The sequence below is a fragment of the Crocuta crocuta genome, unplaced genomic scaffold, assembly GCF_008692635.1.
Source record: "Crocuta crocuta isolate KB4526 unplaced genomic scaffold, BGI_CrCroc_1.0 scaffold80, whole genome shotgun sequence".
In the NCBI taxonomy this organism is placed as follows: domain Eukaryota; kingdom Metazoa; phylum Chordata; class Mammalia; order Carnivora; family Hyaenidae; genus Crocuta; species Crocuta crocuta.
The window spans coordinates 2218478-2242959 of NW_027527559.1; the positions used below are offsets into that span (position 1 = coordinate 2218478).

The 24482-nt window shown below is 40.3% G+C and overlaps 1 protein-coding gene across 1 annotated transcript in view; it reads right to left on the reverse strand.

The window, feature by feature from the left end:
- Positions 1-24482, reverse strand: part of DYNC2H1 (dynein cytoplasmic 2 heavy chain 1) — a 301089-nt gene that overhangs the window by 87653 nt on the left and 188954 nt on the right. Inside the window, exons 80-83 of the mRNA XM_077770023.1 lie at positions 22403-22558; positions 13508-13583; positions 8092-8300; positions 5441-5545 (exon numbers count right to left, since the gene is read on the reverse strand). Of these exons, the coding sequence (XP_077626149.1) occupies positions 5441-5545; positions 8092-8300; positions 13508-13583; positions 22403-22558 (546 nt within the window). The remainder of the gene's footprint in view (positions 1-5440; positions 5546-8091; positions 8301-13507; positions 13584-22402; positions 22559-24482) is intronic.

Below are 24482 nucleotides of genomic sequence, written 5' to 3' on the forward strand. Positions count from 1 at the left end.
ATGGCATAGAAGAGCATCTTAAGCTTCCTGATGTCAAAAATTAATTTTACCAGGAACTTGTGACTTCTCTAATAATGGATGAAAAACCATTTGAGTCAGGATAAGGGCAGCTGCCAAGTTCATAAAATCCATTCAATGCAACGTTGCTAAAAGTATTATACTAGCAATTAATCTTCAAATCTTCAGCAGTACAAAAACCATTATTAAGAATAAACATAACTCTTTGTAAGAACTTTGTGATGAAACTGCTATTGAGTCTGAAAGAAATATAAAGTTCTGGGGCTTCAAACCATGTTTGGGGGGAAAAAACGGAATGTGTAGCTCACACTTAAAAATACACAGCTCTTCTGCGGAGATAAGTATGCTACTTTAACAGAACGCCTTTTCCGAGACGAGTTACAGCCAGCAGGGCCTTGATCAGCACGAGCTGCCCCCGAGACCTGACGGCGGTTTCGGGCTGCAGCACAGGCCTCCTCGCTCCCGAGGTCGGCGCTGCATGGCAGCCGGGTTCCCACCACGGCTCGGTCACGGGGCTCATCGTCATCTGGTCCCCCACTGCCCCGCTGCCCCCTGGCCTCACATCCCACCATGTCACCCCCCCCCCAACTGGGCTGCAGACACATCCGCCTCACTGCTGTCACTGCACTTTAAAATCAGGGACGCCACATGAATACACAGAAGGATATTCAATCTCAACAATAAGAAATACAAGCTAAGACCACACCAAGATAGCATTTTAACCCATGAGATTAACAAGTATGAAGGCGTCCACAGACACCACCCGGTGGGAAGTAGAGGGTGTGGACACTAGACGTCCCGGTGGCAGTGTACAGTAGCCCAGAACTGAAACAGGTGGACACGGCCCATTCGGGGCTGCACACCGTGAGGCACTGCTGCACTGGACAGACCATGGGACGTGCACACGGGTACACAGGAGCACTGCTCCTAATAGTGTGCTAGTTACATAATTATGTGCGTGTTGTGTAACATACATAACATGTACAATCATGCACAGTAATAATGCAACTACAGCCAAACCAGTGACCTACACAGAGCTTAGAAAAAATGTAAAATGGGATATGCAAGTCCTAGAACACCACGTGCAAGACAGTTTTATAATTTAAAAATTAGCGGGGCACCTGGCGAGGTCAGTCAGACAAGCACCTGACTTCAGCTCAGGTTATGAACTCGCAGTTTGTGAGTTCAAGCCCCACAATGGGCTCTGTGCTGACAGCTCAGAGCCTGGAGCCTGCTTCGTGTTCTGTGTCTCCCTCTCTCTCTGACCCTCCCCTGCTAGCATTCTCTCTCTCTCTCAAAAATAAACAAACATGAAAAAAATTTTTAATTAGCAAAATGAAGCAATAATAATCCTAGGGACAAGTGTGTATGTAAATGCATGCATGTAATACAGCTATTTATAAAGTATAAGAGTATTAAAAAAGTTTAAAACAAAAGTGAATGGTGGCTCCTTTAGCAGAAAGGGAGATGAACAGAAGAATCACGGAAGTTGATTCAACCTTCTGGTAATATCGCTGTTGCTGCTTGTTGGTTCATGAAGTTTCATTATATCATCATACTTTTTAATATTAGTTATATATATATTAATGTTATGTATGTAATCCTTTATATAGATCAAATATTTTAAAAAGACAGTAAAAATTTCAGAACTAAAGAAACATACACAGTCCTACCGAAACCTACATCTTAAGAGAAAAATGAAGCCCATTCAAAGGAGAAGCAATACTAAGGTTTGCGGGAAGTTGCTATTTCATGCAAGCCAGAAAGGCTTTCTGGATGGTGTCACCTGAAAGGAATAAGAGAGTAAGCCACGCGGGTATCTAGGGATGAATGAATACGCGGATTTCGTGTTATTTAGAACACCAAAATGAGAAGTTCTCTGCAGTTTCTCAGAACTCTAGGACAGATGCTTTGAAAATTGAAGGTACCTAAGAATTCGCGTCAAAACACCGGCCCAAAGCCCCACTCCCAGCCGTGTGACAGTGCACATCCTGGATGACACAGAGCCATCCACCCGCCAGGACAAACGTTCCAAATAATCCCCATGTAAGTGGCCAACACCACCACTCTCGGTATTTTCTAGGCTTTAACTCAGTGGAAGGACAATTATGTCAGTTCAATGATTACTGCAATCTACATCTGCAATTGTGGGTTATCAGTTAAACATAAAAAGAGGGAAAGAAAAGACAAAAGAAACTGTAAAAACATGGGTCTGGTGCTTTTGCAATGACAAGGAGACAAATCTGGAAAGAAGAGAGAAAACAACAGAAGTATCCGGATCGTGGAGATCTTGGACACCTGTGGCCGTTGTTGTGCATGAAACGGTGACGTGAAGCGGTAGCACCACAGGCCGGGCTGGGGACTGGGTGTTCCTGGCGTGGAAGCGCGTGTGGTTACTGCACACAGCTCCCACGCCAACCAATGCGGTTAAAGCCCCATGTTCCTTACTGATTTGACATGCCTAATAGCCGATTTCTGGTGGGAGTTTTTAATCCCCAACCTTAGAAATATATGAGGTTCCTTCACCCTTCATGTGGTCTTACTTACTTTGTTTGCAACTATAACTTTTTATGCCATTAATTTCTTAATTCTTGGCAAAGTGAATGAACGCTTACAGCAAACACCTGCTCTCTGCCAGCATCAGGGCCAGGTGCTGTCACAGTGCACATTCCACAGGGGCGGTGGTGACGACAGACCCTCTTCTACATCAGCTCCAGGTGCCGTCACAGTGCGCACTCTTGTGGGGGAGGTGGTGACAACGCCCTTCTTCTACACAGCCTCAGCCTTGACAAGTTTAAGTTATCATTACCATTTTAAGATCTGCAGGTCCCATAGTAGGTATTTAGATCAACAATGGACACAAATTCTTAGTCTTTTACTGAGTATTTACCATAAAATCATGATGGCAGTTTGGAATAACAATGAGGAAGCGGTACATCTTTTATGAAACAGTGAATTAGGGAATTATTTCTGCAGAAAATTTTGCTTCCATTAAGACTCTTTCAAGTCTAGCTATAAAGCAATTTCAATGCTCTGAAGGGTCCCTAAGAATATAGATGAAGGATAATATTCGACAGGCAGTTGGTTTAAATTGCATTACATTTTAATGTCAAGATACTTGAGACTTTCTAAACTTTTCAAATATTTCATTAATTTATTCACTTAACTTCAGACTTCCTATTTGTAATTAAGATGTGACCTGAGTTCCTAGGTCAACATGGTGACAAAATGCAAAAAAGACTATTTTACTAAAGACTTTTACCTGGCAAAAGGGTTTACCTCCCTCTCCCCCACAAAATGGAGGTGGTGTGGAAAAGGAAACCTCTATGGAGAGAGGCTACTGAATCTCACGACGAGAGAAGGCTCGAACTGCCGCAGGGGCTGGCCGTGTGGCGCGCACGTGAACTCGGCTCACTGACCTGTTTGAGTCCTGGTTAATTCAACTGCTAAAAGTGTGATGTTGGGAAAAATAATCTTCTGTGGCTTCAATCTTCTCAACTGTAAAGTGAGGTCAACAATGGCCCTAATATTACAGTGTTATTTTGAGAGTTAAACGAGGCAACACATGGAAAGTGCTTAGCGAAGCCTAATTCAGAAGCTACCACCACCACCGTCATGATAAATGTGGATTAACAAAGATCTAAGAACGACTATATGGGAGAATACAAAAATCACAATTTTAAATAAGATCTAAGTAAAGCTATTGACCAACACCAGTTTGTAATATGATGTCAGGAATGCACATAGTGCTGGACATAATTTTGGGAAAATAACTGTTATAAAACAAAAGGGATTCTACAAATCAGTTTTCGAATCTATTATTCTCCTCACTGCTAAGGTCTCATGATTGGAACTAGGCTTCATTTCCTCAAAGCATCCTAATTTTCTCCTTTGTTCCTAGATCATAATTCTTATACAATGCCTACTAGATTCATGCTACAAGTTTTCAATCTGCTAGAAGCCTCTGACTGAAAGGTCCCACATAAGCCAGGGCAGGTGACCCTGTGATGTGCCACGTCGAGCAATCCAATCTGTGTAGCATTTATGAGACCAGAGAAACATTTCATTAACATTCTATTCACTTGCAAGTTGCTTATTCATTCTATTCCCTCATATTTTCTTTCTTAAAAAGGAAATGCCAACACTGACCTAAAAGAAACAAATCATAAAATGATACAAGATGGCTTAAAAATGCAATGTGGGATGTTAAATAAAAGGCATGCCTGGTAAAATAACAAACACTGAAAATTATCCTTTAGTCATTTTCCCAAGAAGTTATTTCAGTCTTTTAAATTCTTGATAGATATAGTAAGGGTGGCCAATATATTTTCTAAGCTGAATTAAGAAATAATTAAAGAACTTTTGACTCCTCTGGACTACACTTTTCTGTTTAAAAAGGTTTATCTTACGATTATAGAAAGTGCAAAGATGTTTATAGCAGCGCTTTCGACAGCAGCCAAACGATGGAGAGCCCAAATGTCCATCAACTGATAAATGGATAGAGAAGATTGATACATGTTTATACACACACACACACACACACACACACACACACACACACACACACAGGAATATTACTCAGCAATCAAGAATGAATTCTTGCCATTTGCAACGACATGGATGGAACCAGACTGTATCATGCTAAATGAATGACAAATCCCATATGATTTCACTCATATATAGAATCTATAAATAAAACAAATTAACAAAGGGAAGAGAGAGAGAGAAGCAAGAAACAGACTCTGAACGACAGAGATGACACTCACGGTCACCAGAGGGGAGGTGGATGGGGATGAAGGGGCACTGGGTGTGATGTGCACCAGGTGACGTGTGCAAGTGTTCAATCATTATATTGTGCATCTGAACCTAATATTACACTGTATGGCTAAAAACACTGGAATTGAGAAGCGCCTGGGCAGCTCAGTCGGTTAAGTGTCTGACTTCAGCTCAGGTCATGTCTTGTGGCCATGAGTTCGAGCCCCGTGCTGGGCTCTGTGCTGACAGCTGGAACCTGCTTCAGGTTCTGTGTCTGTCTCTCTCTCTGCCCCTCTCCTGCTCACACACTCTGTCTCTTTCTCTCAAAAATTCATAAATGTTAAAAAAAAATAAAGAAACACTGGAATTGAAATTTTAAAAAACATTAAAAAAATAGCCTTAAAATAATCACAAAAGGTAAAATACATATATTTTGGACAAAGTGATAGTGTTCAATGTGTTACTTTACTAATTTTAACAAGTTTATTACTATAGGGCCATTTGGCTCCTTTAAAATTTATTTAAGGTAGGACTGGAATGCACTGTGCTAAATAGAATAAAAATGTGCAGTACGAGCTTGTGGGGTCTGTAAATTAAATCTGGTCTCATGCTGTTTCTCTTGGGTTCAGGGGCAACGTTTCCTACAGCATGTCTTTCCTTACGTTACCTGAGAACTGATCATGCGCTGCGCTGAGCGAGCACTGTTGGCGGGAAGACCGAAGAAACTAGGCTTGTCGTTCTCCGGAAGCTTTTCGATGAGGGCTCGGTAGTCCTAGATGAGAACAAGTGAAAACCAGCTTTTCATGAAGGACTGAACTTACAAGCCCTGAGATCAGAGACCGCGAAGTATTGAAGTATTAGTTATTCACACAGTTACATTTTCCAGGCTCCCTTTCAGTCTGTGTCACACCAACGTAGTCATCTTCAAAAATACTGTTATTACTACTTCTTCATCCCTAACTTATGTGATACTGTATTTTTAAAACTGAACTCTGCACATTCAAAGGGACCGTGCACTGATTAAATAAAACTACTTGAGTGGCTGTGGCTACCGCGAGTCAGATGCTATGTAACACGTTTCCAGGAAAGCCCTGTGATCATTCACCCTGCATCTGACCCACAACTGGAATATATTCATATTCCGACACCCCAGAAGCCAACATAGACGCAGTCTGGTAAGCAAGAAGTGCTCTGTAAACCACTTTACATAAAGCCATTTTGCAGTTAGTCCTCAGTCTGCTGGTGAAGTGTCATGAAATGCACTGATAGTCCCCTCATTTCATCCCCAAAATTACTGTAAGCCCTGCAAGGACTTCATTTATCAAGCAAGCATCTGCACAGTTACAGAGTCAAAACTCTAGATGGGAAACCTGAGTGTAGACCAAGAGGGAGAATTTACTCAGTTTGGCTCAAGGGTAAGAAATGTTTTTGTTTGTTTGTGGCCAGGAAGAACAAATTATTTTAAAAGGGACGCTGTATGTATCTACACTGTTCTTACTGAACGAGGAGGAACGGCTGTTAAAAGAGACTCCATCATCTTTTCCCATCCTTGGCAGCTGCCTGTCAACTATTTCCGGGCAACAGTTGGACTCCAGGAAGCCCAGAGCCTGCAAACATGTCAAGTTTTGGAAAGATGCGCCACTTTTTTTTTTTGGAAACCTTTCCCATCCTGTAACTCAACCCTGCTTAACTGTTGAATCACAATACCTAGAGATGTAAGCAAGCATGTGCGTGCACAAGCATGCAGGTGCACGCCTGTCCGTGAGTATGTGGTGTAGGGCACACGCAGGTGTTCTCACCTGCCCGGAAGTCCTGGCTCCCCCTTCTGTGGAACTCTGTTAGAGACAAAGCTGAACACCGGTGCTCATAAGTCATCCTATGAATACAAGTTTGCTGTATTGACTCTCTTTGCTCATTTCAAAATGGTTGTGAACGTTTCTCACCTACACTGGCCAGACTGCTCTTCCCCTACAAGTGTACACCAATGTGTTTCTTAAACAACAGACAGCTGCCATTCCACACGGACTTATCCTCACTTGGATGCAAGAGAATATACACCAGACGATACGGTTCATCCGAAGTTCAGAACCAGGCAGAGCTAACGGAGGGCGTTAGAGGCCGAGACGACCCCTCTCCGTGGGGGATGCCGTAGCGACAAGGGATGGAGAAGGACGTGTGGGGAGTTTCTGGATCCCAGCGCTGGCCGTGCTCATGTGCTCAGTGTTTAAGATTCACTGCCCAGGACATTCAGGATGTGCACTTTCTGTAGGACTTTTACTTTTCAGTTTAAACCTCAAGTAGAGGGGAGACCTGTTCATGCACTATGTGAAATGAATGGCCCATGACTAGTCATGTGATGCCTCTATTTGCTGTGTGAGGCCCTCCCACTAGGAGGTCAGCCCCTCAGATGCCCACAGTGCCCACGCGGTCTGGAACAGGGCCACCAACAGGCACACGAATATTCAGTGGCACTTACTGAATACATGACTAAATGAGTGAAAGATACTGAAAAACAAAACAGATGGGATACTTAACAGGTAAAGCATTCCATAATATATTCAATATTGGTTTCAAAACTTTTATTTTTGACATTTATGCCACTGGAACAAAAGAATCTTGAAAAATAATCAGATGAGAAAAATGCGTCATCCTGAGAGAAGAACTATATAACTGAGTATGTATCTCTGTAATTCACGAAGAGAGAGATGATCTTAATGTTCTAGGACATTATTTGGACATTAAGCAAAGATAAGTCTGAGGCCACGTAAATTAGAATGGACATCTTCGGACCATATTTTGTGCTACTCTGGAAAAGAGGACTTCATCCTACGGGCTTTTATAGGATCACTCCGGTGAAAAGCTCCAGCTGGCTCAGATACAACAATGTCGCAACAACAACGATGCTATCACAGCCACCAAAAGTGTATCCCTCACACAGTTACATCTGCTTTCAATTTATAGACAGCAAGTGAAGACAGGTTTGTTTAACAGTGCTGGGCCTCTCCATGCTTCCCTGTCCACCGGGAGCTCATGTACACCCCTGGGCGGATCTTCACAGCAGCCTTACATCTTCAACATTTCCCTGGACCACTCCCTCCGAGATTCCCTACACACTAAACCCCGGTACTGTTAATCAACTTCCCATAAGCATTCACAAGTGTGGAAAATAGCAGAATCAGGCCACACTGCAGCATAATAATCCATACCTGTGAATGAGAATTACTTGTGCATTTGAAAAGAAACAGGTATGTATTCAACAATTTTAAAAAAAGGATTCAGGTATTTGGTAATAGATTACAAATGATAAATTTTACCTACCAGAATGCTGCAGGATTTGGGGAGAGATATGGAATATGGAAAAACACTTTTCTTGTTCCTTTGGTCTAAAACATCAATTACTGAAGAATTAAAAAACTGTTTCAGGTATGACTGAAGAACTCGAAGGTCAAAATGGTTATCTATACGTCCGCCATAAATAGCATTTTCAAGTAAGCCATGTAAAAATTCCCACTGCACATCCTTGGTACCTATAATTTTAAAACATACTTTAATTAGCTTTATTTTAAGACATTACAAATATTCTAAAAATATTCTACATTATTCTAAAATATTAACTAAATTCCTGGCTCCAGTTATATTTATAGGATATAACAATACACATTTAACCAAGTTAAATCATTCCTTAAAATGCTCACTAATATTAATGTAAAGCTCATTAATAAATTCTTAATAAGAACTAATATTAATATAATCACAGAATGGCATATATATATTGAGATTATTTAATCAAGTAAAATTCCTCAAATGTCACTTAAGCCTCATAACATAGAAAGATTAAAATTATCTAATTATACTGATGAAGAAATTGAGGAATAGGGAGGCTGAGGTGACCAAAATCGGAAAATCACACAATCCATAAGATCTGACCCCAAAGCTGTACTCTTACTGACGACACAGCACCGCCTCCTTAGATGGAAATTCCTTAGAATATATCTAAACCTAGTTTTATACAATGACGAAAATCTCAGTTCATAAAAAAAAAAATCTGAATAAGAAAACTCTACAAAATCACTTCACGTTATCATTTTCTAAATGTCATGATTTCAACAGTCAACTGTCCATTTCCTATTCTAAGAGAGAAACGTAGTAGAAAACAACACAATGAGACTCTAGAGTCATTATTTCATTTTGTGACAAAAGCATTCTCTTATTCACAGTTCAGTGGTAATCTTAAAATATAAGAATTAAACTTCAGGTCGGCAGTAACCATAGGAAACACTTATATTTATGCTCGTGGCCCTCACTGCCAGCACCGCTAGTCTGGCTGCATCGGGTCACTGTAAACGTCAGACCCACACAAGGATGGACGTCCGCGTTATTTCGGGCCACGGCGCGCAGGTGATCGAGGTGGCCTCCCTTAGGACAGGGCACCGGCAGCACGGAAGACCGCCTGAAGTTACTTCCCGCCTACATCTGGGGATCAACAGTGGGGAAACTTGGCCAGGACTCCACTGTCTAGCTCTGCCTTGATGTTTACTAAATAATGTATTAGTGATAGACACGCCATTCACTCATAGGTAGGCCACCAGGGCACAGAGAAACATTAATGGATCTTCAACCTATAAAATACAACTAGCTATTAGGTAAAATATATCTTCTATAATTTTTAAGGTCTTATTTGTGTTACACCCACTGTTTTCAAGGTAAGTTTTATTTTGTTTAAGATTTAAAAACCAGGGGTGCCTGGGTGGCTCAGTTGGTTAAGCATCCAGCTTCAGCTCAGGTCATGATCTCACGGTTCGTGGGTTCGAGCCCTGCGTTGGGCTCTGTGCTGACAGCCAGCTCAGAGCCTGGAGCCTGCTTCAGATTCTGTGTCTCCCTCTCTCTCTGACCCTCCTCTGCTCACACGGTCTCTCTCTCTCTCTCTCTCTCAGAAATAAATAAAACATTAAAAATTGTTTTAAAAAAAGATTTAAAAACCAGAACTGAAATTATAGCAACAGCAATAATAGTCAACAATAACTGCTAACTTAATATAGTAAATGTACTAAATGTTAAATGCTTCATGTGGCTTTTCTCATTCAAACTTCTCAAAAATCAAACCAATGGACGTAGTGTCTGCTATTATCCTATTTTACAGATCGGCAAACTCAGGTATCAAGGTTACACATGTTCTAGGGGTCTTATGAGCTATGCAATTTCTATACTGGCTCTCCCCTATAATTAGAACTTTTTCTCTTTTTTGCACTTAATTCTGTATATGTGTAAGTCCCTAATTTTAACAAATTCCATAATGCTAAGATTATACACTAAGATTTTTGCCATGAGATTCACTATCACTTTAAAGTACTGGCCTCTTATTCACAAGAATTCAATTGTGTGATATATGTAAAGTGAGGCTATTAATTAATTCCATCACAAGCATCAAACATAATGACAAATCATTCAAACTCCTTGCTTTGGTTTTTTCATCCTCACAGGGCACTAATAATGATGATCTCATAGTAATATTATAAAAATAAAATGAAGTAGGGACACCTGGGTGGCTCAGTCATTTAAGCGTCTGACTTCGGCTCAGGTCACGATCTCACGGTTCGTGGGTTTGAGCCCCGCATCGGGCTCTGTGCTGACAGCTCGGAGCCTGGAGCCTGTTTCAGATTCCATGTCTCCCTCTCTCTCTGACCCTCCCCTGCTCACGCGGTCTCTTTCTCTCAGAAATAAAACATTTAAAAAAATTTTTAATAAAGTTTGAAAACATTTTTAAAAAGTATGGAAAGAGCCCAAGTGTCCACTGACTGATGAATGGATAAAGAAGATGTAGTGTATGTATACAGTGGAATATAACTCACCCATCAAAAAGAATGAAATCATGACATTTGAAATGATGTGCGTGGAACTAGAGTGTATTACGCTAAGCGAAGTTAGTCAGAGAAAGACAAGTATCATATGACTTCACTCCTCTGTGGAATTTAAGAAACAAAACAGATGAACATATGGCAAGGGAGGGGGTGGACTAAAGAGAGGAGAGAGGGAAACGAAACCATTAGAGACTTAATGATGGAGAACAAACAGGGTTGAGGGAGGAAGAAGAGTGGGGGATGGGCTCGATGGGGGATGGGCATTACAAGGGCACTTGTTGGGATGAGCACTGGGTACTGTATGTAAGTGATGAATCACTGAATTCTATTCCTGAAACCAATGNCAAAGCAAGCTCCACACGGTTCTCCACAGAGTCTGGCATGGGGCCTTATCACATGAATCGTGAGATCACAACCTGAACTGAAACCAAGAGTCAGACGCCTAACCGACTGAGCCACCCAGGTGCCCCTAACTAACAGGTATTTAAAATTGTGAGGGGAGCCTGGGTGGCTCAGTTGGTTAAGCGTCCGACATCAGCTCAGGTCATGATCTCACAGATTGTGAGTTGGAGCCCTGTGTCAGATGTTGTGCTGACAGCTCAGAGCCTGGAGCCTGCTTTGGATTCTGGATCTCCCTCTCTCTTTCTGCCCCTCCTCCACTCACGCTCTGTCTCTTTCCCTCTTCCAATAAGAAACATTAAAAAATTTTAAAGAAAAACTTGAAAACACAAAAAAAAGAAAAAAAGAAAAATTACTAAGTTTCGATGCAAGCTAAAACCTTAGTACAGACAGTATTACTACTGAAAACAATCGCTCAAAAAGTCAGAACAGTGGTTACCCTTGACACGGACTGGGCACTGTGGGGTCATGTGTGTCAAGGAGTAGAGGAGGCGCTTCTAGAAGGTTGGTAACACTCTGCTGATCTGGGGTTAATGACAAAGATTCAATATATGACTATTTACTAAATGTTAGGTTTATATACACTTTCATGATGTATAGTTCAAAAACCTGTTAAAAAAAGAAAAACCCACTTAGAACATTATTTGGCATTCACTAATGTGAAGAAATGAATACCCCATCTACTCCTACATACATACTCAACACAGACGTCTCCAAATAATTACCAAACGTAGAGGCAGGATTCATCATCCCCCAGGACCCACAGGTCCACCGAGAGAAGGACTGTCATCACAGAACGACGCCCTGCATTGCACTGCGATTAAATGACCTGTAACTGCATGTAACCACACAGATGAATCTCTCAATACAATGTCAACCAAAGGAACCCAGGGGCTGAACAGTAGATGATGTACAATTCCACTTTTACAAAAACAGGCAAAACCGCTGCATACAGTAAGAGAAGCCTGGTGTTTACCACAGGAGCCGACGTAGCATGGGGTGGCGGGGGTGGGGGTAGCATGAAACAGTGGAATTGGAATTATTGGTGGTGGTGTTATTTCTTGATTAAGGCACTGTCTACATGAGTATGTTCATTTTCTGGAAATTTCACTGAGCTGTGATCTTAAAAGTACTTTTCGTACGTGTATCATTTAAAACTTTTATCTCATAAACATATAAATTAAAATGGGACTTGGCCACATACTAGATGTCCATCCCTATCATTCTGCCAAAGGAAGCTACAGAATAATTTCTGGTGTCTGATGTTAATTTATTTCAGGAAAGTCCTGCACAGACATTAAGGACATACAGTCAACGAGGTCGCGCTGACGTGGTGCAAGGACACAGCGGAACAAGGGGGTTGGGAATAATCTTCAAAATCACTTTGGATTTGGTGGTAACACAAGGCTTTTCTGAGGTGGATGTGAAGCTGAGAGGCAAATATGAGGGGTCCGGTAAGGGTCTGGGACAGGGACATTTCAGAAGAGCACCTACAGAAGCCTTCGGGCAGGAACAGCCCGGCTTCCAGAGGAAAAGAAAGGATGAATGTGGCTGCAGGTTTTAAATGGGAACAACACACCTTATTTTACTCTTATAAACACTGTGTCTGTGTGGAGACTGTCTCAGAGAATGCTGAAACAAAAAGAAACCTGGGTAAGGAGCTCTTCTCGGACACGCAAGCCCCGAGGGGGCTGAGTGAGTGAGCAGAATCATGATCTGGTCTGGACACGGGAGGGACGGAAACTGCCCAAACTCTGGATGTTTAGGGATGAGAAAAAGAACCCAGGTGACTCCAGGTTCTGAGCCTGAAGGAATACATGACTGGTGGTGCCATTTACTCAAGTGGGGAGATGCAGGGAAGGGTGGCCTGGCGAGCCTGCGGGCCATTTGCAAGCCTGAGATCCCTATTAGATACTCTCTCCTCCAATCCGCCCCTGTTCTACACTCTCGGGGCCCCTGGCATGGCCCTGCAGCCCTGCACGGTACACATCAGCGAGCAAGGGGCAGAGGGCTGGGCGGCCCCACCGATCACGTCACACAGTCCTGTCTGACACAATCTATACCTGTACCGTGATCCTGAACTCCTACTTAATCACAAGTTTAGATCCTACAGATGTGTAGTACCGACGTGAGTGTAGCGTAGTCCCCGATTTAACAGTTCCTGAGGTTTGAACAATTCTTTCCAAGCCTGAAACCTACGAAGGCCAGAGAGTGAAGACAACGTCTCTCCAGTTTCTGGCCTCCTGGGAGCTACAGACCTATCAGAAAACTATGGCAGATAAAACTAATGACCATCACAGATAAAGAACTAGCCACTAACAGAAGGGTGGCAGCTGGGACACAAAACACAAAATGAAAAGCAAAAACAAGTTTCATGATAGGAAGTCATTCTTGAAGAAACCACACTATTTAAGTCAGACCTCAAAAAAATTTTCCCATTAATACTAGAGAGAACAATTACCATTATTAGAACTTACCATCAAAGAGCCGGTCAATAATGCTGTACCCAGCCCGGAGATCTGATAAAGAAAACTCATAAAACTTGGTCCAACCCTATGAAAACAAATGTACAAATATTAAAAGACCTACAGTGTTCAAAGACACACACGTATGCATCACTGACCCTATAATCTTAAGAACATTCAGAATATACTAAAAAAATAAAAGGACAACTCCTGAAAATTTTTAATAAAACCAGTAACTCTAAAGTAAAAGTAATTTTTTAAAAGAAATTTAGTGACCTCACAGCATGTCAATGGCTTTTACTACTAGAATAGTTTTTATCACTTAAGTATTGTGGCAATTCAGTCACAGAGGGAACAAACTGGTACAGTCAATTTTTGAGTCTAAGTACAGTGTACACATTGAGATAGTTTCTATAATTTTATCCTTCAGAACTATGGGTTTTGTCCATAAACATTAGAAAAGAAATGTTACAAAAATGTTTAAAGGCCCAAAGGCATACAGCATTATTTTCTGTATATCTCACCCATGAAGCATTCATGTTGGAACTAAATTATTAACTTGGAGCTAACACCTACGATGCTTATCTAAAAAGAACACTCATAGAGCTCTAGGTTTTATAAAAGTATGAAAAAAGTAAAAATAATTCTGATGGTACTTCCAATCACTTCAACTAATTAGTTTAGTGTAATACTACCTTTAATTTAGACTGTAATAGTATTTAGGAATATCAAAACAAATTTCATTCATTCACTAATCATTCAAAACAGTAAGTACTAGACACATGCTGCATGTAAAGCACTGGGAATAAAAGAATGAACCCAAACATACCCCCTGCCCTCAGGTGGTTGTCAGTTAAATGTGGGGGGAGGGAGAAGTGGGGTGGACACAGTCCATCACGCAAACACGCCTCCAACTACAAGCTACAGCGGGCTGGATGGGAGGAGTCTGAGCTCACCCAGGAGGGGCGGCGAAGTCGCCCTGGTGAGGAGCGGGGAGTAGACCACACAGGAAGGAGTAAGCAGACGGACACTTTGGGCAATAAAACCAGAGAATTTGTGGAGAAGCAGAGAGGAGAAACTACTGGAAGTTACTGAGGGCCTGCTGCACACCACACTGTCTGGTAGGTAAGAATCTACCACTGAGCCAGAGACAAAACCCGTGCTCTGGAGAAGCTTGTGCTCTCACGCTCGCGTCCACAATAAAGGGGTTTTCAGTCATTTCTGAAACAAACTGGAACAAATACAATAAAGAGTTGTACACAAAAACCTGTGGCTTAGGGAACCGGCCTGAGCTAGATACATAAATTTAAGAGTCACTAGCATTTGGATAGATTATTTTAAATTATACATATTGTAAAACACACACACACACCCACACACACCCACACACACACGAGATTTAAACCTCACTCGCTAAGATTCGGTACAGAGCAGAATCAAAGATCTGTAAGGGTTACATGCCCGTCAACAGTAACAAACTTCTGTGATATTTTAATTTTTCTTTCAACTTTTTATTTAAATTCTAGTTAGTTAACATAGAGTGCAGTATCGGCTTCAGAAGCAGAATCTGGTGATTCATCACTTACATACAACACCCCGTTCTCAGCACACCAAGTGTTGTCCTGGATACGCATCACCCATCTAGCCCAGCCCCCATCCACCCTCCTCCATCAACCCTGTTTGTTCTCTGTCCTAAAGAGTCTCTTGTGAAAATAAACACTTAAAAAAGAATTTCTTCTGGTTTGTTCCTGAAGAAACATATATGTTTTTCTCTTCTCTTTTTCCCCACATATATGTTCATCTGATTTGCTTCTTAAATTCCACAAGTGAAATTATATATATTTTTCTTTATCTGACTTACTTCATTTAGCAACATACATTCTAGCTCCATTCATGTCATTGCAAATGACAAGATTTCATTCATTTTGATGGCTGAGTAATATCCCATTACTCTTTATATACATACACTTGTATACATACACTTCTTCATCCATTTATCAGTTGGTAGATATTTAGACTCATTCTATAATTTGGCTACTGTTGACAGTGCTGCTATAAACATTGGGATGCATCTATCCCTTGGAATTAGTATATCTGTATCATTTGTGTAAATACTTAGTAGTTGATTATTGGATTACAGGGTAGTTCTATTTTTAACTTTTTGTGGAACCTCCATACTGTTCAGAGTGGCTGCACCAGTTTCCATTCCTGCCAGCAGTGCATCCTTGCCAACACCTGTTGTTGTTGCCTTGTTAACTTGAGTCAACTTGACAGGTGTGAGGTGGGATCTCATCACGGTTTTGATTTTTATTTCTCTGATGATGAGTGATATTGAGCATCTTTCATGTATCTGTTGGCCATCTGGATGTCTTCTTTGGAAAAAATGTCTATTCAGGTATTCTGCCCATTTCTTAACTGGATATCTGGCCGTGTTGTATTTTGTGTGTTGAGGTTACTAAGTTCTTTATAGATTTTGGATAACTCTTCATCATATATGTCATTTACAAATATCTTTTCCCATTCTGTAGGTTGCCTTTTAATTTTGTTGATTGTTTCCTTTGCTATGCAGAAGCTTTTTATTCTGATGGAGTACCAGTAGTTGATGTATGCTTTTGTTTCCCTGGTCTTCAACAACGTGTCTAATAAAAAATTGCTGTGACCAAAGTCAAGAGGTTCCTGCCTGTGTTCTTCTCAAGGATTTTGATGGTTTCCTGTCTCACATTTAGGTCTTCCATCTATTTTGAATTTATTTTTTGTATATAGTGGAAAGAAGTGGTTCAGTTTTCCCAACACCAGTTCTTGAAAAAATCGTCTTTTTTCCAGTGGATATTCTTTTCTGCTGTGTCAAAGATGGGTTGACCATAGAGTTGTGGGTCCATTCTGGGTTTTCTATTCTGTTCCACTGATCTGTGTGTCTGTTTTTATGCTATTACCATACAGTCCTGATAACTAGAGCTTTATAATGTATTCTGAAATCCAGAATTGTGATACCTCTGGTTTGTTTTTCTTTTTCAGAAATGCTTTGGCTATTCAAGGTCTTTTGTGGTTCCATACAAATTTTACGGTTGTTCTAGCTCTGTGAACAATGCTGGGGGCATTCTGACGGAGAATGCATTAAATGTGTAGATTGCTTTAAGTGGTATAGACATTTTAATGATGTTTGTTCTTTCAGTCCATGAGCGTGGAATGTTTTTCCATTGCTTTGTGTCCTCTTCAGTTTCTTTCATAAGCTTTCTATATTTTTCAGAGTACAGACCTTTTACCTTTTTGGTTAAGTTTATTCCTAGATACTAATTGCTTTTCACATGGTTGCAAATGGGATTGATTTCTTCATTTCTTTTTGTTCCTTCGTTATTGGGGTATAGAATTGCAACAGATTTCTGTGCGTTGATTTTATATCCTGTGACGTTGCTTAACTTGTGTTATTAGTCCTAGTAATTTTTTGGTGGAATCTTTCAGGTTTTCCACAGAGTATCATGCTGTCTGCAGATAGTGGAAGTCTGATTTCCTTGCCAACTTGGATGCCTTTTATTTCTTTCTGCTGTCTGACTGCTAAGTCTAAGACTTTCAGTGCTGTGTTAAATAGTGATGGTGAGAGGTAACAGCCTTGTCTTGTTGCTGCCTGCAGGACAGGTTCTCCCCCGGAGGACGGTATTAGCTATATATGCTTATGTTCCATCTATCCCTACTATGTTGAAGGTTTTTATCAAGAATGGATGCTGTAATCTGTCAGATGTTTTTTCTGCATCTATTGGCAAGAATATATGGTTTGTATGCTTTCTTTTATTAATGTGGTGTATCATATTCATTTATTTGTGAATACTGACCCAGGTCCGTAGCCCAGGGATAAATCCCACTTGATCATGGTGAATGATTCTTTTAATCTACTGTTGAATTTGATTGCCAGTATCTTGTTGGAAATTTTTGCATCCATGTTCATCAGGGATATTGGCCTATAATTCTCTTTTTTAGTGTGGTCTTTCTTTTTGGAATCAAGGTAATGCTGGCCTCATAGAATGAGTTTGGAAGTTTTTCTTCCATTTCGATTTTTTTTTTGAAAGGTTTAAGAATAGTTATGAACTTTTCTTTAATTATCTGGTAGAATTCCCCTGGGAAGCCATCTTGCCCTACACTCTTGTTTTTTGGAAGATTTTTTTATTACTGTTTCAATTTCTTTGCTGTTTATGGGTCTGTTCAAATTTTCTATTTCTTCCTGTTTCAGTTTTGGCAGTTTGGATGTTCCTAGAAATTTATCCATTTCTTCCAGGTTCCCCAGTTTGTTGACCTATTTCTCATAATATTCTCTTATAATGGTTTATACTTCTGTGGTGTTGGTTGTGATCTCTCGCCTTTCATTCATGATTTTATTTATGTGGGTCCTTTCTCTTCTCTTTTTATTAAGTCTGGCTAGGAGTTTATCAGTTTTATTAATTCTTTTGAAAAATTACCTCTTAGTTTCATTAATTTGTTCTACTAGGTTTTTTGTTCCTGTATCATTTATTTCTGCTCTAGTCTTTATTATTTCCCTTCTTACCTTGGCTTTAGGCTTCACCTGCTGCTCCTTTTCTAATTCCTTTAAGTGCTAGGGTTAGGTGTAAGGCTGTACTGCAATATACTTCCCTCTCAGGAATGCCTTTGCTGCATCCCAAAGGTTTTGAATGGTCATGTTTTCATTTTCACTTATTGCTGTGCATTTTTTTTTTATTCCTAGTTAACCCATTCTTTCTTTGGTAGAATGTTCTTTAACCTTCATGTATTTGAGGGCTTTCCAAATTTTTTCTTGTAGTTGATTTCAAGTTTCATAGTGTTGTGATCTGAAAATATGCATAGTATGATCTCAATCTTTTGCACCTGCTGGGCTGATTTGTGACCAAGCATGTGATCTATTTTGGCAAATGCCCCATGGGCATTTGAGAAAAACATGTATTGTTTTAGTGTGAAATGTTCTGAATGTATCTTTTAAGTCCATCTGGTCCAGTGTGTCCTTCAAAGTCATTGTTTCCTTATTGATTTTCTGCTTTGATGATCTGTCCCTTGCTCTAAGCTGGGTGTTAAAATCCCCCTACGATTATTGTATTACTGTCAGTGAGTTTATGTTTGTTATTAATTGATATTTGGGTGTTCCAAGATAGGGGCATAAGTCTTTAGTTCCAAGTTAGGGGCATAAGTCTTTATAATTTTCAGATCTTCTTGATGTATCTAGCTGAGTTTGAGGGACACGTCCTTGAGGGTCCCCTTACTACTCCACCATTTACTCCTCCCCCTTTCCTGTAATATTTTAAATACATTTTCTACTTATTCAAAATAAAGTACTGATAATATTTGTGAATTTTTACTTAATTTTTTTAATACTTGAAACTTAATATTTATAACACTCTCAATTCTAAGGCCTCAACTCTCAGGATTACCTGACACAGCAAATTCCTACTGAGGTTCTAATTCTAAAATGGTAAGAACTATACTCTGAGTGGCATAGTTACTGATATAGCGGTATATGATTAAGGATTTTAAAAGTATGGTACAAAAAATCTGAAAGGCAATTTTTGATTTTCATATATTTTCTAACAGAAATAATGTAAATTGTGGAAAGGCTCTCTAAACAGACAGCCCATCATCAAATCTCACTTAGCCCATGTGGAAATCCAGGCATGGTGTTAAGTGGTCTTATAAATATGAATGAGATAAAGCCTGTTATCGAGGTACCCACAGTCTAGGAATAACAGGGTACTGACGAATAATAAGTGTCAAACAAAAAGACCTTACTCTAAGTGCAGTATTAGAAGGACAGTATACATGCGTACAAGAGAGGAAGTTAATTCTTTTTTTTTTACATATTAAAATTCTCAATCCATTTTCAGTACATATTGTCTTTTTTTTTAAATAGTTTATTGTCAGGTTGGTTTCCATATAACACCCAATGCTCATCCCCACAAGTGCCCTCCTCCATGCCCATCTCTCCCCTTCCCCTCCCCACACCCCCATCATCCCTCAGTTTGTTCTCTGCATTCAAGAGTCTCTAATGGTTTGCCTGAGAGGAAGTTAATTCTGTGACCAAATATAGCACCGCAATGAAAAATAGCAAAACACCTTTCACTAACAATGAGGAATGAAAACTAAGCTGAATTTGTGGTGGATCTTTATTTCTAGAAGTTGATGATTAAAGCAAAATGAGGAAAAGTAATAAAATAGTTTATGAAGTGCATATCCATATAATATAGTCTCTAACAATTTTAATGGCATTTTATGTTCTGACTGGGTTTGCCTCCCAATTTCTTCATTTTAAAGAGAGCAAATCCAATGCATTAAAAAAAGTGACACTTTCAAATATTTTTGTGGGTGTGAAAGTAAATTGCTCTAAAAAAGACCATTTGGCAGTATGTACAAATTCTTTAAAATACACTATCTGAGTTTCCTGGGTGGCTCAGTCAGTTGAGCATCGAACTCTCAATTCTGGCTCCAGTCATGACTCCAGGGTTGCAGGATCGAGCCCCATGTTGGGCTCCGCACTGACTGTGACACTTGCTTGAGATTCTCTCTCTCCAGCTGCCCCTCTATTTCATGCTTATGTGTGCTCACTCTCTCAATAAACTAAAATAAAATAAATGTATTCTTTTGACCCAAACTTTCCAAATTTAGAAATTGCCACCTTGAATAAACATTAAATGAGGCAAATATAAGGATACCCATTGCAATGCTTTTTATAATAGCAAAGACTGAAAAGAATATGTATGCCCAACCAACTGCTTATAAGTACATTGATAGTATGAATACAAATACTATTTTTAAAAGGCATTAAATGGTTACTAACCTTTCATTGTGTTTTTAATTTGAGAGAGAGAGAGAGAGAGAGAAGGAGAGAAAGCAGAGAAATAGGGAGAGAGAATCCTAAACAGGCTCCATGCTCAGTACCAAGCCCGACATACGGCTCAATATACAACCCTGGGATGATGACCTGAGCCGAAATCAAGAATCAGATGCTCCACTGCTTGAGCCACCTAGGTGCCCCAATTGGTTACTAATTTTTAAAAATCTCTATAATGTTTTGGTTAATAAAACAAAATACAAAGCTGTGTATGTAATGTGCTATTTAAATTAAAAAGAATGTATGTTCTCCTGAGAAGAGAAACTGGTGTCAGGGAGACAGAAAGACAGCAGACTACATTTTAGGTGGACATCTCCCTGAAGCTTTTTAAATTTTTTAAAAATGTTTTATTTATTTCTGAGAGAGAGAGAGACAGAGTGAGCAGGGGTGGGTCGAGAGAGAGGAAGACAGAATTTGAAGCAGGCTTCAGGCTCGGAGCTGTCAGCACAGAGCCCGACACGGGGCTCAAACCCACCAACTGTAAGATCATGACCTGAGCCGAAGCCGGAAGCTTAACTGACTGAGCCAGGCGCCCCAATGTAGCTTTTTAATTTATATTATGCACATGTATTACTTAATAAAAAAATCCAAACTCATTTAAAAATCAATTCTTTTTTTTAGTAGGTTCTTTCACGATCACTGTTGTTCATGAACATCTCAGGATGAACTGCTATTGGGGCAGAGTCTCAGAGGAAGGTGGGCCTGACCACTTCCAAGCTCTACAGGCTGAGGGGTGAGTCCTCCAGCAAGTTAACTGCCATCAAGACCCGCCGGTCTTCTCTGTAAATGGAGAAGAATAAGCACCCCCTCCTTTAAGGGCCGTTTGCAGACGGTACGAAACAACACCACTGTTTTAGTTACTACTTCATCGGTGACACATGACTTCATTGGCGGGCCACATGCAAGGCACTTGCAAACATACGTTATTCCATCTAATCCTTGCAAGAAAGGTAAGTACAGTGAGTGTCCATTTATACAGCTGAGGAAGCTGGGGCTTACTGGAATTCAGTGACTTTCCCCAGGTCACACTGCTAGGAAATTCTAGGTCAGGACTCAAACCCAAGTGTGTGAGTCCAGAACCCAGGACCCAATTCTGACATGAAACAGAGAGGCTCAAACAAGGACAGGCTGAGGAGCACACAGAAGTAGACCACAATAAAAAAAAAATAAATAAATAAAAAAGATGGGAGAAATGAAACCTGGAAGTGATGCAATCTACGGCTTAGGCATTTGTCAAGAACAGAACACGTGTACCAGCAAGGACGGTCACGGCAGCAGGACTGCGTGGTCTACTGGTCATGAGAACAGTACCAGCCAAAACCTATGGTGGCAAAGAGCTGGATGAATGAGAGGGCCATGAAGAAGCCCACTGAGGCTGGGTTGCAGAGACCAAGTGGGAAGAGGGGTCTGGGACGAGGCTGAGACAAAGGCAAATCTTTCCTTCGGGACCAGAAAGATGCATATTTTTTCACAAGTACAATAGTCATTTGATGGGCTGTAAGCTAAACAGTGATATAATCGAACTGCCATATTAGAAAAATGATTTGGCTGCTAAATGCAAAAAGCAAAAAAAAAAAAAAAATAGGAAGTGATTTCAGAAAGTAGTACAGGTAAGAGCTGAGGTGTTCAGAAAAACAGTGAAGAGAAATGCACAGATGTGAATTGTATTTTGTAAGTAAAATCCACAGGACTTGGGAATGAACTTGGTAGGCAGGCTAAGAAAGAAAGCATATCAGGAACAACTCCTAGACTTCCAGCTCAAGGAAATAAATGGGAAATAAATGCAGAAATCAGTTTTTGACTCTGAGATGTCTGTGATGTATCGACCACAAAAATGATACCTAACAATCACTGAGGGCTTGTGATGGTCCATGCATTGTTGTGAACAATGTCATTCAAGGATTTGAATGGCACAGACAGAATTAGACATATAAAATCATAAACCATGAACCAAATTTTTCAGTAATCCTAGCCACTGACACTCAATTGTAGAACACTCTAATATAAAACTACGCACAGGAGGTCCAAGATGTGTCCTCACCCACCTGGGGAATGTAATTTCTCCTTTCCTGACAGGCAGCGTGAAACCACGCAAGACTGAAGAGAGCGTGAGCTCGATGCACGTTGTCCTTTTTGCTGATTTGTTCAGGAGTCCAAGATTCGTAAGTACGCATTAAATTCTTCTTCAAACCTGGAGGTGACTGAAGACAAAAAATTGACATCTTATTGTCTCAAATCTTACAGATAAATGTAATACTTAACATATTTAAGAACATATTTTAATAAAGAAAAGTTTTCACCCTTACCTATCTGATTTGACTTACCACTATGTTACTTCAAAAAGTACGTATCTAAAATTAATTTTAAGCTCCTTATACTAAAGAGTTTAAACTTATATCAGGAATAAATTCAATAATTCCCAAATTAAAAAAACTATAAAACCAACAATATTCAAAGCAATCAAATAAATTTTATATGATTGTTGAGGTATTTTACTGAAACTAAATCACTCTTTACACAATGGGGGCGACATTGACTTGAGGGGCGGTATCCCCTGAGAGGAACATGCCCCCTTCTCCAGAGGCTGATCCTCTGGGCCTTCCCCATACTGTTTACATACAATGTCAACTACCAATCCCTGCACGTTAGTCCACTAGAGGTTAAGTGCGGATGAGCAGATACCACGAGGCTCATAAACACAAATTCAAAACAACAAACTCTAAGTGTATACTGGACTAAAACTCAGTCAAAAAACACAAAAGCCAAAATTGGTTTATAATGCGGAATTATCTAAATGAAAAAGACAAATTTTGAATTCTCTTTGGGAAAGTATAAAATTAACTCACTTCTTGTGTGTTAAAAAAAAGAATTTTTTTAATCAAACACATTTGTCTATTAATCACTGGCTTCCTTCAGAATTCTATTAATGTTAAAAAAATTAATGTGTACTTATGGGCTGAATTTATTTTTATTAGATTTTTAAATAGTTTATTGTCATGTTGGTTTCCATACAACACCCAGTGCTCATCCCCACAAGTGCCCTCCTCCATGCCCATCCCCCCTGATCCCCTCTACCCCATACCCATTAGTCCTCAGTTTGTTCTCAACATTCAAGAGTCTCTCATGGTTTGCCTCCCTCCCTCTCCCCCACTATTTCCCCCCTTCTTCTCCCCCACAGTCCTCTGTTAAGTTCCTCCTAATCCTCCTATATGTGCAAACATATGGTAGCGTCCTCTGCCCGTTGAAGGACACTAAGGCTCTTTCCTTGTTTTGGCTATTGTTGAGAGTGCTGCTATGAACGTTGGGGTCCATGTGCCCCTAGGCATCAGCACTCCTGTATCCCTTGGGTAAATTCCTAGCAGTGCGATTGCTGGGTCATAAGGGAGTTCTATTGTTAATTTTTTGAGGCACCTCCACACTGTTTTCCAGAGGGGCTGCACCAGTTCACATTCCCACCAGCAGTGTAGGAGGGTGCCTGTTTCTCCACATCCTCGCCAGCATCTAGAGTCCTCTGATCTACTCATTTTAGCCACCCTGACCGGCGTGAGGTGGTATCTCAGTGTGGTTTTGATCTGTATTTCCTTGATGAGGAGGGATGCTGAGCATCGTTTCATGTGTCTATTGGTCATCGGGATGTCCTCTTTGGAGAAGTGTCTGTTCTTATCTTCTGCCCATTTCTTCACTGGATTGTTTGTTTTTCGGGTGTAGAGTTTGGTGAGTTCCTTATACATTTTGGATATTAACCCTTTATGCACACTTTCAGATCAGAATGCTATGAAACTCGAAATCAAACACAGGAAGAAGTCTGGAAAACCCCCAAAAATATGGAGGCTAAAGAACACCCTACTAAAGAATGAATGGGCCAATCAGGCAATTAGAGAAGAAATTTAAAAATACACGGAAACAAATGAAAAAAAGAACACAACAATCCTAACTCAATGGGATGTGGTGAAAGCAGTCCTAAGAGGAAAGTACATTGCACTCCAGGCCTATTTCAAGAAATTAGAAAAAGCACAAGTGCAAAATCTAACAGCTCATCTAAAGCAACTAGAGGGAGAGCAACAAGAGCACCCCAAACCCAGTAGAAGAAGAGAAATAATAAAAATCAGGGCAGAAATAAACAGT